This window comes from Pristiophorus japonicus, chromosome 11, assembly GCF_044704955.1.
Source record: "Pristiophorus japonicus isolate sPriJap1 chromosome 11, sPriJap1.hap1, whole genome shotgun sequence".
NCBI classification, from domain to species: domain Eukaryota; kingdom Metazoa; phylum Chordata; class Chondrichthyes; family Pristiophoridae; genus Pristiophorus; species Pristiophorus japonicus.
In genome coordinates this window covers 28541428-28557423 of record NC_091987.1, presented here as the reverse complement: position 1 = coordinate 28557423, position 15996 = coordinate 28541428, and the positions used below count along the sequence as shown (strand labels likewise).

Here is a 15996-nt window from a genome sequence, read left to right as displayed (position 1 = left end):
TAATTCCAACCTGAATAAAAATTTATAAGCAAAGAAAAGATTAAATAAACCATGTTCCTACCTGTGTGAAAGTGCTTCAGGGAGGCCTTTCAGGCAGGGAGAAGGCTGCAGGAAGCCTCACAAGTTGAGGCAGCCGTTCCCGACGGCAGGGGTGGGGAGGCAGTGAGGGCCCGACGGACGGCAGCAGCCGTTCCCGATGGCAGGGGAGGGGAGGGGAGGCAGTGAGGGCCCGACCGACGGCAGCGGGGGTGGGAGGCAGCAGCCGTTCCCGACGGCAGGGGAGGGGAGGCAGTGAGGGCCCGACTGACGGCAGCCGGGGGGAGGCAGGGAGAAGGCTGGAAGCCTCAGAAGTTGAGGCAGCCGTTCCCGACGGCGGGGGGGGGCCCCCCTGCCGTCGGTCGGGCCCGTCGGGAAACGGCTGCCTCAACTTCTGAGGCTTCCTGCAGCCTTCTCACTGCTGCAAGAAGCCTCAGTGCTGATCATGGAAGGGCAATGTGGTTTTATTAAAAATGTTAAAAATTGAACAGCTACAAAGAACTACAAAAATGGCCGAGTGCCAATGTTTCCTTCACACTGCGCGTGCGCGAACGCTCCAACGCGCAGGGTTGCCAGCACGAAAAAAACTCATTTAAATGGTACCCGCCCCCTCCTACTTACAAAATCGGCGCGAGTGGTAAGCTCCGCCCCCTGGGCGCGCACCAAGCTGACATCGAGCTGCAAAGCGCTCGAGAATAGTGCGTTTTTTTTCAGGCGCCATTTTCGGCGCGAAAAACGGGCGCCCAGCTCGGAGGGGTGCCTGTTTTGCCGCGTGTGGAAACTTGGGACCACTATGTGGACATTCTGGAACAGATTCTAGTTTGACTTGGGACAAAGGTGTATGCCTACAAACCACAATGAATACCTATGAACTTTCCAATGCCTTCTTTATACTCCTCCAGAACTTCATGGTGCTCAGCGCTGAAGGGAAAAAAATAAACAAATAAAATTTATGCGCAGAAGAATATCAGAGTTAAACAATATTAAAGATATTTGATAAGCAAATATTGAGTAAAACCACAACCTTGAATCAATTTATTCAATGTCTGTAAATTGTTTCTGCAAACTTGGTAAAATCCCAGTTTACAAACACTGCACATTTTGAGAAATATAACTTTCAAGGTAGCTTTCAGGACCAGTGCATGGCCGCAACAGATCACGCAGTGCTTTATGGCACAAATTTAATAAAGGAACAAGAACGGAGTGCTGCAACAGATCAAAACAACTGTACTGGATAGGAATCCAACCAGAAGACTCCTTCATCTACTGGCTTTAAGGGTCACACCCGCAAACTGCATTAACAGTCTCAACAATTTCAATTCACAATTTCATTCACAGAGTGTGAGGAACTAGCTCACTAAATCAGAGGGCGAGTCGGTAAATATAATTTACTCACTAACCCAATGATCATACCTAGCTCACGTGGGTTCACCCTACTATAGACTACAGCAATTAGAGAGCTGGTCAGAGCACATCAGCTATTTTAGTCTATTCTGATTTCTTTCACAAGCATCATACGGCTCTATGCAGCCAGGGGCAGAGGCCATACAGCCATGGGCTTTCTCCAGGACTGTGTTGTTCCAAAATCAGGCTTCTTCGTACCTAAAGCAGGTCATCTATCTTTTCTTCTTACAAGGCAGTTCATTCTACAAACTGATACAATGTAGCCCAATCATTGTTACAACAAATGCAAATAATGGTGAACTTGTACTTTGTTGTCCACACTGAACATATTTATCGTTTAGAAAAACATTCTAGCAGGTTGTTTCGTACATTTTGTTCCTGCACATTGCTTTTACAAATTGTAGTGCCATACAGATCAGGGAGGCCCCCGTTTTGATTCCCTGCTCAACATTGAGCTAGCTGATCAGGCAGTATGACAGTAGCACTCCCGGACTAGGGAGTGGGAAATAGGCCAAGCTCCAACTGCTAATCCTTATCCAGTTGAAAGTGTGCAAGTCAGGAGCGGTTAGGATTGGGCTTCACTGTAATGGCTCCCATAGTCAAATAGTCTGCCAATAATCAATGTCTAGGCTCTCACTGTAAGATCCCTGGACCAATAAGCCAGCAACCATTCAAATGTTGCTGGGAGAGAAGGGACACAAAACTGGCAGACAAAGAAAGGATAATAAACAATCTGTATTGTGCTATTTTTATGTTGCACTTAAAAAAAAATGGCTGTTTTATCAAATCGGCAGTATAACCGAGTTAGGTCCCAATCCTATGTACAAGTAATGCGAGACCTCCCTCCAAACGATTGTCTCACACCTGCTTGAGTTCACGGCAACTACAGTGGAGCTGATTACTAAGCAGCACTGATTTAGACTTAGCATTCGATTTGAAGAATTGTTTTCAGATACTACAACATGGAATGTTTTATTCCTAGTCTATAATCTATAGACGAGGTTATAGTCTCTACCCTATAACACCATTTAAAAAGGAACTGATAAAGGTTTGAATGTAAGGAATATAAAACAATACAGGGAACGGGCAGGCCCTGGTATCTTACTTTTCAATGCTTTTAAGGTAGAGAAGAATGCAGATGCTCCCACCCATGTACATTAAACATCACAACTGAGTTGCCAAGCGAGGCAAGTGCCCACAGGTACTTTTTCACTGCCACCAGTGTGACCTCTAGCAATTTTAACAGGTACCCAACACTGTATTTACATTACAACGCAAGGGGGAGAAAAAAGTGTTTTATACTTGTACATACAGTGTAGATAATGTCAGGTGCACAGGTTCAGGAACTCCTTCTATAAGGCTGAGTGTGTCATGGGTCAGATGTGGAGCAGTGCCTGTCCGGGTATAAAGCAGACAACCAGGAATATCAACGCTTTTACTGCCATTCCGTCCTACTTCAGTCAATTTGCCACAGCGACATCCATTCACAACACTGGAGAGGATCAACTTCATCTTTCCAGTTGAAATGCGTAAAATGAGCACAGTTCTGATTGGTAGATCTTTTATGCAGGTAAACGACTAAATCTGTTGGCTTGAAGATGTTTGTACAGTCTATGAAATTGTGCTGCAGTTTCTGTGAAAAGATAAAGGGCAATAAAGCATATTTTACTTGCTATTATCCAGAGTAAGTTCTGGCTTTCAAACATCAAGTGAAGCCTTATCATCCTTTTTTCAACAATTATCAAGCAGGGTGGGGGGAATGTGGAGGAACTTGTGTGCCTATCTGGGCCAAGTATGTTAGCACTGGCGAACATGGACAATTTTCTGCAACTTCATCCAAGAACACCCGAGTCAGGTACACCATGGCAAGACTCCTGCATGGCCCCGACCATGTCTTATTCCCACTTCAGCTGAGCAACTCTGCTGCACCAATAGGAAAGATTTAATTTCCCACCCAAATCAACACAATGCCCTGTTCGAGTGAGACTGCAAAATCTGGGACAATTTGTTCCAAACTGCAGCCAATTTTCTGCTGTCAGCTTTATGTTTCTCGTGTGGATTTATGGACTTTTCCCATCATTTGGTCAGAAAGAAGTGAATTTAACCTAAAACTATTCTGACCCCAGTGAGACAAAAGCTTAACCTATAATTTGACAAGCATCAATTCAGTGAACTCCATTTCTGCAGGACCAATTTACGCTCTCTCAAAGGAGTATATTTCATTGTTCCCTCTCAATCCCTTTCTTTAATTTTTTTTTATTACACAGCCATCTTTTCTTTATTTATCGTATTTTCTTTAAAATTGCATTCTATCTTTGTTCTGCTTCACTTTTTTCCTTTTCTGCCTTTTATTTAACTCTTAAATTATCCATCTATTTCATTTATTTCCCCTTCTATTTACTCTATGTTATCATTGTTTTTATGTTCATCAGTCTCTGCTTTTGATGTGCAGTCCCAGTGCACATTGCTTGTCATAAAATAAACTCAACAACGTTAACAGCACTCCATCAGAACCAAACATCTACACCAGAATTAAATTAGTGATGAAGCTACCAAAATCAATGTCCAAGTAGTACAGATAGTGAAACACAGAGACACAACCAGGACTGTTCAGCTTTATCAGGCTTTTCAAATCAATAAATCCAGACAAAAGGCCATGACTGGTCACACAGCTCAACTGACAAATTTGAACAGAGAAGATGAGGTAACTCTAAAAGTGGTAATTAGGGGAAACATGCTTGGATTTTAAAGGTCTGAAGGTTGAAGGAGGAATGAAATACTGAGGAATTGTTGAGGTCCTAGGAAAGAATGGGTCATAGGGGAAGACATTGCCCCTTTCCCGCCTATAACGGGGCGACAAGGCCTTTCTGCCCAGGGCAGGCGGCGGGGCCGACCCATTCGGAATTGCCCCTGGGCCGGGGGTAGCGGGAACCGTTTTCCAGCGCACGCCGACCCCTTACCACCAGCGGTCAGTGCCCATGACAGCTTCGCAAGTCGGCAAGCTGCCAGTGGCTGGGCAGTGCAGCCGTCCTTAAAGGGAAGGGCGCACCGCCGCAGCTGCCATTTTGTTTTAATTGCCGGCTGACTCCTGAGTCGGCCCGACAATGGCAATGCTATTGATTTTACGTTTTAAAGTTTAATTTGTTTTAATTGCCGGTGCTTTTAGTGTCTCCCTCCCCTTTTATAGGGGGCACTGGAGAAAAAAGTGATTTTAGTGCCCCAAAAAAAAACCAAAAAAAGAACCCAAAAAAAAAGGGGCCTTGTAAATGTCTGGTGTGTCATCCAGGTCGGGTGGCACCGATTAATGTTTTATATTTTGCAGATAAACTCCAAAAAGAGGTTCAGTCCAGTTGGCAGTGATCTATGGTTATACACAGCCCTCTGCTGGGCGTGGGGTCAGATCCCTAACCAGCAGAATTCACCTAACTCTGCCCAGCTCCCGAGTGCTGTGGGACAGACTCCATCCACCCGGTTATTAAGCTGGATGGAAGGAGGAAGGGGGGCTTGTTTTCTATGCCAGGCCCTCGCAGCTCTCACATTTTTACGGGTGACAGGTGCCGCGACCACAAAGCAGCAGCCACCCCAATAAAGACCCTTCTCACCTGCACACGCGTTACCCGGAAGCGGCAGCCACGCCAAGCGCACAGCCAATCAAACGACCGGAAGCGTCCCGACGTAATGGCGTCATGGGAGGCCGGCCACGTGACCCGGGCCTTGCTGGTCAGTCGGGCCCCCCCCCCACACCCCGCCCGGAGCGCACCGCGAGGCAGGAGGCAGGCGGCAGGCAGCGTTCGCAGTGGGGTCGGTGCCATGGAGCCTCAGAAGGACGCGCAGCCGCCCAAGCAGCAGCCCATGGTGTACATCTGTGGCGAGTGCCACACCGAAAACGAAATCAAATCCCGAGACCCGATCCGCTGTCGAGAGTGCGGCTACAGGATCATGTACAAGAAGAGGACCAAGCGGCTGGTGGTGTTTGATGCTCGCTAACCCCCCACCCCCCACGCTCAGCATAAGACTACACATCGCCAACACACACACTGCATGTCGTCTCGCATGTTTTCTTTTGTCGTATTACCTCGTTCCGTTCACTCTTGTTTGCTTCAAAAACCTGAATTTACATCAGCGACTTTAACATTGGTGATAAAACGTGCCTGTGAATAAAGTGGTGCAGTTCGGTCATCGGCATCTGGAAGACGACGAATGAAGTTAATACTACCGCTGCGTGTGCTGGCGGCATGCTGCCTGCAATGCTTCAGGGCCTTCCCGAGTTGTACCCAAAGAAAGTCTTGCATTTATATAGCGCCTTTCGCGACCTCCCAAAGCGCTTCATAGCTTTGAAGTGCAGTCGCTGTCACCATGCAAGAAACATTTTGCTGCGTAGTTGCGCGCGCGCAATCTTTTCGCGACTTCTCCAGAATTGTACCCGGCTGACTTCACAACAAAAAATAATGATTTGCTTTACTTCACAGTACAGAATTTGTAGAACTGGAGATATTTGCTACAGAAAAGACCACGTTCACATACTTTGCAAACCCTTACTCGCACGTGAAGCGCCTTGCGGCGTGTTTACTGCGTTCAAGGCGAGAAGTTGTTTGGATATAACTATTTTACATACCGGTCAGGATGTGCTCTTGTGTGCCGACTTCCCTTAAACTAGACTTAATTCATTAAATGAAAGTGTGTTGTATAAATATATTGAACGTTGCAACAAGCGATGCAAGTTATGTTTGTAACATTTTTTTAAACTTGCAGTGAAAATTGATCCAATCTTCAGTAATAAAATGTACTGTTGCATAACCTGTGTTGTGTGATGTACTTGTCCCAAATTCAAAATATGATAACAGCTGTAAACTCAGACTTCGATGGAAATTGGCTTTTGTACTGGTAAATTTATGTAAACAAAATTGCCCATTCCAGAACATGGGTTGTGGGTGTGTTGTCAAATCGAAGTGTTTTTTTCTCTCATCTAGATGCAAATCGTATAATCTTACGTACACTAATTGAATCTTTAAAACTCCAAAATATAGCGCAATTGCATAGCAGCATGCTGTACTGGTAGGACATGGATTAACATCACTGATTTTCATGTTTTGTGAGATGCTGAGGTCAGTGAGACATTGAGAAGTGGAATGTGTGCCTGTAGAACTATCTATTTTCTATGTTTCTAAAGTAGGGTAGCTCAGGGTGCAAGTTAAACGTACCCGCTTCTGAAAATGGGTGGATAATGACAGTAAATCCTAATTTCTCCTAGTTAGCAGCTTTTAGTTTAAATATTTGCAGTTCATGTTGACACTTCAGGTTGTGGATTTTTAATGTGCTTGGCTTGATTTGCATCATCTTCCCGACATGACTCAAACATAATTTTATCGTTGTGGTTTAGAGGTATAAGCCTCTTTAAGCCTGCTTTTAAATAAGAAAAATATCGATCAAAAAAGTAATTTAAGCCCTGACACTAAGTCAGTTACAATTCTGCATTTGTACTTTGGTAAGAAGGTCATGGAGAGTGTAGAAGAGATTCATTAGGATAATACCCCAGAGATTCATTAGGATAATACTGTCAAGAAAATGGACGTCGGAGCAGCAGCTCTCTAGGGAGCTCCCCTGCAAAGCAGCTCCTCGGCCTTCAACCTCCCCCCTCCCACTGCTTAAACTTCCCCAAGCCCCAGCCCTAATAGACCCCAATAGGGGGGTCTTAAAGAATTAAATCCCCACCCTAACACCAACCCCGCGATTCCCAAAAGTTCGGGCCTACCTCAGGCCTCCTGCCACACCGGCTTTTCCCGGCTGGACCTCCTGCGGCGACTCGGCGCGACTTGGGCCTCCCGGCTGGACCTCCTACAGCAGCTGGACGACTACGCGACCTTGACCTCCTGCGGCAGCTGGACCTGGCTATCGGGCCTCCACCTCCTTCCCCTGGACCTCTCCTTCCCCACTGATGGCCTGGTTTTCTCTCCTCCTCTAGCATCTGGTGAGTATAATGGCTGTGACCCCCCCCATTCTGAACCCCAGTGCACCGCTGGCCCCCCGAATGCCTACCCCCAAACAAACCTTGGACCACTTACCACCAAGGACGCCACCTAGCGCCGAGCCTGCGGCCAACACCTCGCCGTAGGCAATTAGGCCCATATAGCAGTGCCTGGTCTCCAATTGTCCTGGACCCCCTTGCCACTGGACCAAGACCTCGCTCAGCTAAGCCCGTGTGGTAGCCGGCATACAACAATCACCCCACGTTAAAAGAAATCACGCACAGGCATCTTCCACTCTACTCCCCAGGTGAGAAATGTTAGTTCATTAGAATGGAGAAGATTAAGGAGGTCGAAGAGTGGTTCAAAATTCTGATGGGCTTTGATAAGAAACAAAGTTTTTCCCTATTTACCTTAACAACTCGAATACATACATTTTAAATTGCCACCAAAAAAACCCCAAAGAGGTTATTGGGACATTCCAGTTCTTAACAATCCTATCGGAAACGGTTGTCAAGAATCCATTAAAGCTTTTAAAGGGTAGTGGAGAGATAGTTAAAATGTTTAAAGGTTATGGGGAAGGGGAATAAGATTAAGTGGATAGCTCCGAGTAGTATGTGGGATAACCAGTGCTGACAACTCTTGAGTTTATTATTTTAAATATAGTTAAAACTGACTGATCAGCCCTCTAGGAATACCTTAGTGTGGATATCCATGTATAATTTGCAATCCTTGACCCCCTCCATCCTTCTCATCTCCAACCTCCCTTTCCTCTCAAGTCCTTGAACGTGTTGTCGCCTCCCAAATCCCTGCCACCTTTCCTGCAATTCCATGTTTGAATCCCTCTAATCTGGTTTCCGCACCTGCCGCATTACCGAAATGCCTCAAAGTCACAAATGACATCCTTTGTGACTGTGACAAAGATAAGCTATCCCTCCTCGTCTTTCTTGACTTGTCTGCAGCCTTTGACACAGTTGACCATGCTATCCTTCTCCAACACATCTCCACGGTCGTCTAGCTGGGTGGGACTGCACTCGCCTGGTTCCATTCTTATTTATCTAATTGCAGCCAGAGAATTCTCCCCGCCCCTGCGGTGTCCCCAAGGATCCTATCTTAGCCCCCTCCTATTTCTCATCTACATGTTGTGGATAGCACATTTAGTGAGTTGGTCACACCGCGGGTAAGGGTTAGGACAGATAGTGAATGGGTGACCAAGAGACAAGGCAAGAGCAGGAAGGTAGTGCAGGAGTCCCCTGCGGTCATCTCCCTCCAAAACAGATATACCGTTTTGGATACTGTTGGGGGAGATGACTTATCGGGGAAGGCACCAGCAGCCAGGTTCATGGCACCATGGGTGGCTCTGCTGCACAGAAGGGCGGGAAAAAGAGTGGGAGAGCTACAGTGATAGGGGATTCTATTGTAAGGGGAATAGATAGGAGTTTCTGTAGCTGCAACCGAGACTCCAGGATGGTATGTTGCCTCACTGGTGCAAGGGTCAAGGATGTCTCGGAGTGGCTGCAGAGCATTCTGGAGAGGGAGGGTGAACAGCCAGTTGTCGTCGTACATGTAGGTACCAACGATATAGGTAAGAAGCGGGAAGAGGTCCTACAAGCTGAATTTAGGGAGCTAGGAGTTAAATTAAAAAGTAGGACCTCAAAAGGTAGTAATCTCTGGATTGCTACCAGTGCCATGTGCTAATCAGAGTAGAGGGAGCAGGATAGTTAGAATAAATACGTGGCTTGAGCAGTGGTGCAAGAGGGAGGGATTCAAATTCCTGGGACATTGGAACCAGTTCTGGGGGAAGTGGGACCTGTACAAAAGGGACGGTCTGCACTTGGGCAGGAATGGAACTGATGTCCTGGGGGTAACATTTGCTAATGCAGTTCGGGAGTGTTTAAACTAATATGGCAGGGGAATGGGAACTATGCAGCGAGACAGGGCGAAGTAATATGGAGTCAGAAACAGATGGTAGAAAGGTAAAAAGCAATAGTGGAAGGCCGAGTAAACAAAGGCAAGAAACAAAAAGGGCCACACTACATCATAATTCTAAAAGGACAAAGGGTGTTAAAAAAACAAGCCTGAAGGCTTTGTGTCTTAATGCAAGGAGCATCCGTAATAAGGTGGATGAATTAACTGTGAAAATAGATGTTAACAGATATGATGTGATTGGGATTACAGAGACGTGGCTCCAGGATGATCAGGGCTGGGAACTCAACATCCATGGGTATTCAACATTCAGGAAGGATAGAATAAAAGGAAAAGGAGGTGGGGTAGCATTGCTGGTTAAAGAGGAGATTAATGCAATAGTTAGGAAGGACATTAGTTTGGATGATGTGGAATTTATATGGGTAGAGCTGCAGAACACCAAAGGACAAAAAACGTTAGTGGGAGTTGTGTACGGACCTCCAAACAGTAGTAGTGATGTTGGGGAGGGCATCAAACAGGAAATTATGGGTGCATGCAATAAAGGTGCAGCAGTTATCATGGGTGCCTTTAATATGCATATAGATTAGGCTAACCAAACTGGAAGCAATACGGTGGAGGAGGATTTCCTGGAGTGCATAAGGGATGGTTTTCTAGACCAATATGTCGAGGGACCAACTAGGGGGGAGGCCATCTTAGACTGGATGTTGTGTAACGAGAGAGGATTAATTAGCAATCTCATTGTGCGAGGCCCCTTGGGGAAGAGTGATCATAATATGGAGGAATTCTACATTAGGATGGAGAATGAAACAGTTAATTCAGAGACCATGGTCCAGAACTTAAAGAGGGGTAACTTTGAAGGTATGAGGCGTGAATTGGCTAGGATAGATTGGCGAATGATACTTCAGGGGTTGACAGTGGATGGGCAATGGCAGATATTTAGAGACCGCATGGATGAACGACAACAATTGTACCTCCCTGTCTGGCGTAAAAATAAAAAAGGGAAGGTGGCTCAACCGTGGCTATCTAGGGAAATCAGGGATAGTATTAAAGCCAAGGAAGTGGCATACAAATTGGCCAAAAATAGCAGCGAATCCGGGGACTGGGAGAAATTTAGAACTCAGCAGAGGAGGACAAAGGGTTTGATTAGGGCAGGGAAAATAGAGTACGAGAGGAAGCTTGCAGGGAACATTAAGACGGACTGCAAAAACTTCTATAGATATGTACTAACCTTTTTCTCTTTAAAGACAAACGTAGGTCCCCTGCAGTCAGAATCAGGGGAAGTCATAACGGGGAACAAAGAAATGGCAGACCAATTGAACAAGTACTTTGGTTCGGTATTCACTAAGAAGGACACAAACAACCTTCCGGATATAAAAGGGGTCAGAGGGTCTAGTAAGAAGGAGGAACTGAGGGAAATCCTTATTAGTCGGGAAATTGTGTTGGGGAAATTGATGGGATTGAAGGCCGATAAATTCCCAGGGCCTGATGGTCTGCATCCCAGAGTATTTAAGGAGGTGGCCTTGGAAATAGCAGATGCATTGACAGTCATTTTCCAACATTCCATTGACTCTGGATCAGTTCCTATGGAGTGGAGGGTAGCCAATGTAACCCCACTTTTTAAAAAAGGAAGGAGAGAAAACAGGGAATTATAGACCAGTCAGCCTGACATCGGTAGTGGGTAAAATGATGGAATCAATTATTAAGGATGTCATAGCAGCGCATTTGGAAAGAGGTGACATGATAGGTCCAAGTCAGCATGGATTTGTGAAAAGGAAATCATGCTTGACAAATTTTCTGGAATTTTTTGAGGATGTTTCCAGTAGAGTGGACAAGAGAGAACCAGATGATGTGGTATATTTGGACTTTCGGAAGGCTTTCGACAAGGTTCCACACAAGAGATTAATGTGCAAAGTTAAAGCACATGGGATTGGGGGTAGTGTGCTTACGTGGATTGAGAACTGGTTGGCAGACAGGAAATAAAGAGTAGGAGTGAATGGGTACTTTTCAGAATGGCAGGCAGTGACTAGTGGGGTACCGCTAGGTTCTGTGCTGGGGCCCCAGCTGTTTACATTGTACATTAATGATTTAGACGGGATTAAATGTAGTATCTCCAAATTTGCGGACGACACTAAGTTGGGTGGCAGTGTGAGCTGCGAGGAGGATGCTATTAGGCTGCAGAGTGACTTGGATAGGTTAGGTGAGTGGGCAAATGCATGGCAGATGAAGTATAATGTGGATAAATGTGAGGTTATCCACTTTGGTGGTAAAAACAGAGAGGCAGGAATTATCTGAATGGTGACAGATTAGGCAAAGGGGAGGTGCAACGAGACCTGGGTGTCATGGTACATCAATCATTGAAGGTTGGCATGCAGGTACAGCAGGCGGTTAAAAAAACAAATGGCATGTTGGCCTTCATAGCGAGAGGATTTGAGTACAGGGGCAGGTTACTACAGTTGTACAGGGCCTTGGTGAGGCCACACCTGGAGTATTGTGTTCAGTTTTGGTCTCCTAACTTGAGGAAGGACATTCTTGCTATTGAGGGAGTGCAGCGAAGGTTCACCAAACTTATTCCCGGGATGGCGGGACTGACATATCAAGAAAGACTGGATCAATTGGGCTTGTATTCACTGGAATTCAGAAGAATGCGAGGGGATCTCATAGAAACGTTTAAAATTCTGACGGATTTCGACAGGTTAGATGCAGGAAGAATGTTACCAATGTTGGGGAAGTCCAGAACCAGGGGTCACAGTCTAAGGATAAGGGGTTAGCCATTTAGGACCGAGATGAGGAGAAACTTCTTCACCCAGAGAGTGGTGAACCTGTGGAATTCTCTACCACAGAAAGTTGTTGAAGCCAATTCACTAAATATATTCAAAAAGGAGTTCGATGTAGTCCTTACTACTCAGGGGATCAAGGGGTATGGCGAGAAAGCAGGAATGGGGTACTAAAGTTGCATGTTCAGCCATGAACTCATTGAATGGCGGTGCAAACTCGAAGGGCTGAATGGCCTACTCCTGCACCTATTTTCTATGTTTCTATGTTGCCCCTTGGCGACATCATCTGAAAACAGCGTCAGTTTCCACATGTACGCTGATGACATCCAGCTCTACCTCACTATCACTTCTCTCGACCCCTCCTCGGTCTCTAAATTGTCAGACTGTTTGTCCGACATCTACTTCTGGATGAGCAGAAATTTCCTCCAATTGAATATTGGGAAGACTGAAGCCATTGTTTTTGGTCCTCATCACAAACTCCGTTCCCTAGCCACTGACTTTATCCCTCTCCCCAACTTCTGTCTGAGGCTGTTGGCAACAATGGTGTCATATTCGACCCTGAAATTAGCTTTCGACCACATATCCGCAGCATAACTAAGACTGCCTATTTCCACCTCCATAACATCACCCGTCTCCGCCCTTATCTCAGCTCATCTGCTGCTGATGCCCTCACCCATGCCTTTGTTACCTCTAGACATGACTATTCCAACGCACTCCTGGCTGGCCTCCCACATTCTACCTTACATAAACGAGAGATGATCCAAAACTTGGCTGCCCGTGTCCTAACTCACACCAAGTCCCGTTCACCCATCACCCCTGTGCTCGGTGACCTACATTGACTCCCGGTTAAGCAACACCTCGATTTCAAAATTCTTATCCTTTTTTTCAAATCCCTCCATGACCTCACCCCTCCCTATCTCTGTAATCTCCAGCTCCACAACCCACTCTCCCCCCCCCCCCCCCCCCCCCGCCAAGATGTCTGCGCTCCTCTAATTCTGCCCCACTGAGCATCCCTGATTGTAATCGTTCAACCATTGGTGGCCATGCCCTCTGTTGCCTTGGCTCCAAGCTCTGGAACACCCTGCCTAAACCTCTCTGCTTCTATACATCTCTTTCCTCCTTCAAGACGCTCCTTAAAACAGTCACCTGCACTAATTTCTACTTAAGCGGCTCGGTGTCAAATTTTTATTGCATTATACTGCTGTGACACGCCTTAGGACGTCTCACTATGTTAAAGGCACTATATAAATACATGTTGTTAAAGGCGCTGTATAAATATAACTTATATAGTGCATTTCATGATCTCAGGATGTCACAAAGTGCCTTTGAAGTACTGTTGAAGTGTAGTCACTTTTTTAATGCAGGAAATGCGGCAGCTAATTTGTGTACATTCAAGATCTCTCAAACAACAATGTAATAATGACCAAATAATCTGCTTAGTGGTGTTGGGGGGATAAATATCGGCTAGGACACCAGGGAGAACTCCCCTGTTATTTGAAATTGTGCCATTGGATCTTTTAGCTGTTTAATGGTCACTATTCGTGCACCCGATGATGGTGTACGCCATCGTAAGCCTTCTGAAAGGCCCCACAAGTTCCAGGTGTTTGCGCATGCACTTTACATGCGCGAACACTCGGCACTTGCGATCTGTCAAGGTATGCCTTGATGGATCTACTGAACCCGACTGAGAAATCACTTTCACTGGTGCCGAGTTGGGTTATTTGCCCAACTACTGCCCAGCAAATGTCCACAGAACTCTTGCAACTGACCTGTTTTCACCAGTGTAAGGATTAATATAAATCTTAAATTAAAAATGTTAAAGTAAAAACTGCTGCACAAACACAACATTTTGTCCCCGATTAAAATGTTTAAAATTATTTTTCAAAATGTTTTATTTTTATTGTATTTGCTCTATTGAAAGGACTTTTAATTAAATTCGAAAATGAGAACATTTATTTTTACATAAGAACATAAGAAATAGGAGCAGAAGTAGGTCATACGGCCCCTCGAGTCTACTCCGCCATTTAATACGATCATGTCTGATCCAATCATGGACCCAGGTCCACTTTCCTACCCGCTCCCCATAACCCCTTAATCCCTTATCGGTTAAGAAGTTGTCTATCTCTGACTTAAATTTATTCAATGTCCCAGCTTCCATAGCTCTCTGAGGCAGTGAATTCCACAGATTTACAATCCTCTGAGAGAAGAAATTCCTCCTCATCTCAGGTTTAAATGGGCGGCCCCTTATTCGAAGATTGTGCCCCCTAGTTCTAGTCTCCCCTATGAGTGGAAACATCCTCTCTTCATCCACCTTGTCAAGCCCCATCATAATCTTATATGTTTCGATAAGATCACCTCTCATTCTTCTCAATTTCAATGAGTAGAGGCTCAATCTCCTCAACCTTTCCTCACAAGTTAACCCCCTCATCTCTGGAATCAACCTAGTGAACCTTCTCTGAACTGCTTCCAAAGCAAGTATGTCCTTTTGTAAATATGGAAACCAAAACTCTACGCAGTATTCCAGGTGTGGCCTCACCAATACCCTGTATAACTGTAGCAAGACTTCACTACTTTTATACTCCATCCCCTTTGCAATAAAGACCAAGATTCCATTGGCCTTCCTGATCACTGGCTGTACCTGCATACTAACATTTTGTGTTTCATGCACAATTACCCCCAGCTCCCGCTGTACTTTGCAATTTTTCTTCATTTAAATAATAACTTGCTCTTTGATTTTTTCTGCCAAAGTGCATGATCTCACACTTTCCAACATTATATTCCATCTGCCAAATTTTTGCCCACTCACTTAGCCTGTCTACGTCCATTTGCAGATTTTTGTGTCCTCCTCACACATTGCTTTTCCTCGGCTACGTTACACTCGGTCCTTTCATCCAAGTCGTTAATATAGATTGTAAATAGTTGAGGCCCCAGCACCGATCCCTGCTGCACCCCACTAGTTACTGATTGCCAACCTGAGAATGAACCATTTATCCCGACTCTCTGTTTTCTGTTAGTTAGCCAATCCTCTATCCATGCTAATATATTACCCCCAACCCCGTGAACTTTTATCTTGTGCAGTAACCTTTTGTTTTAGGTTAAGGAACTATCGACATATTGTATGTAAAATATATGATAGGAAAATGAACTTTAGATTTTGAAGGAATACATATAACAGTTTATGTGTTTAACTCTTAAAGAATGTGGAGCATGCTGAGAATAGCCCATAAAATGAAACCTGTAGTAACATACACATTCTGAGAGGCAGAGATAACATTCAAAGAAGTCAAGAGTGGAAACAAATGCTCTGGGAAGATGAAGGGATCAGCTCACACAGCAGGCAGTCTGATAAGGGTTAACAAATGTTTTAAACCAATGTTTCTGTGCTGAGATCGAACTAAATTCCTGCCTTACATGCTAACAAATATGTGAATAAATAATTCTGTTCTGTGACAGAACGAAGTTCCCGTCTTTCACGTTAACAAATGTTTCTGTGCTTTGTGAATTTAATGTTTTCTTTGACCGAACGAAATGCGGTAACAAATTCCGTTATTTGTCTTTACCTTACATCTATGTTATTTGTGCAGTTAAATTGTCATTTCAAAGATTGTAGAGTGTAGAATTTACCAATATCTCGCAAAGATTCCAAATACCTTTCCCCTACAGAGGAGAAGAATCCCTTTCTGGGCTTTTAAAATGAGTTTAAAGGGGCAGACGAAGCCTGCAGGGGATAAAAGGGGATGCATTCATGGAGACCACCCCCCCCCAGTGTTTGGACTCATAGGAAAGGGAATTCAAAATGGACCTAAATTACAGAAGCTTGAGATCCCCTAAACATCTATGGGAAGGAGCATATCAATTTTAAGATTCTACAACATTTTGGCTGCGAAAAAGAG

The 15996-nt window shown here is 45.0% G+C and overlaps 1 protein-coding gene and 1 pseudogene across 6 annotated transcripts in view; one reads left to right on the top strand and one right to left on the bottom strand.

Moving 5' to 3' along the window:
- The window catches only part of qtrt2 (queuine tRNA-ribosyltransferase accessory subunit 2), a 48127-nt gene that overhangs the window by 27778 nt on the left and 4353 nt on the right, over positions 1–15996 (bottom strand). For 3 of the 6 annotated variants that reach the window (XM_070893281.1, XM_070893285.1, XM_070893286.1), the window contains exons 1-3: positions 4978–5034; positions 2753–3073; positions 902–957 (exon numbers count right to left, since the gene is read on the bottom strand). In XM_070893281.1, the coding sequence (XP_070749382.1) occupies positions 902–957; positions 2753–2952 (256 nt within the window). In that variant the 5' untranslated portion in view covers positions 2953–3073; positions 4978–5034. The other 3 variants (XM_070893282.1, XM_070893283.1, XM_070893284.1) reach the window with 3 other exon arrangements.
- On the top strand, positions 5158–6237 carry LOC139275703 (DNA-directed RNA polymerases I, II, and III subunit RPABC4 pseudogene; annotated as a pseudogene).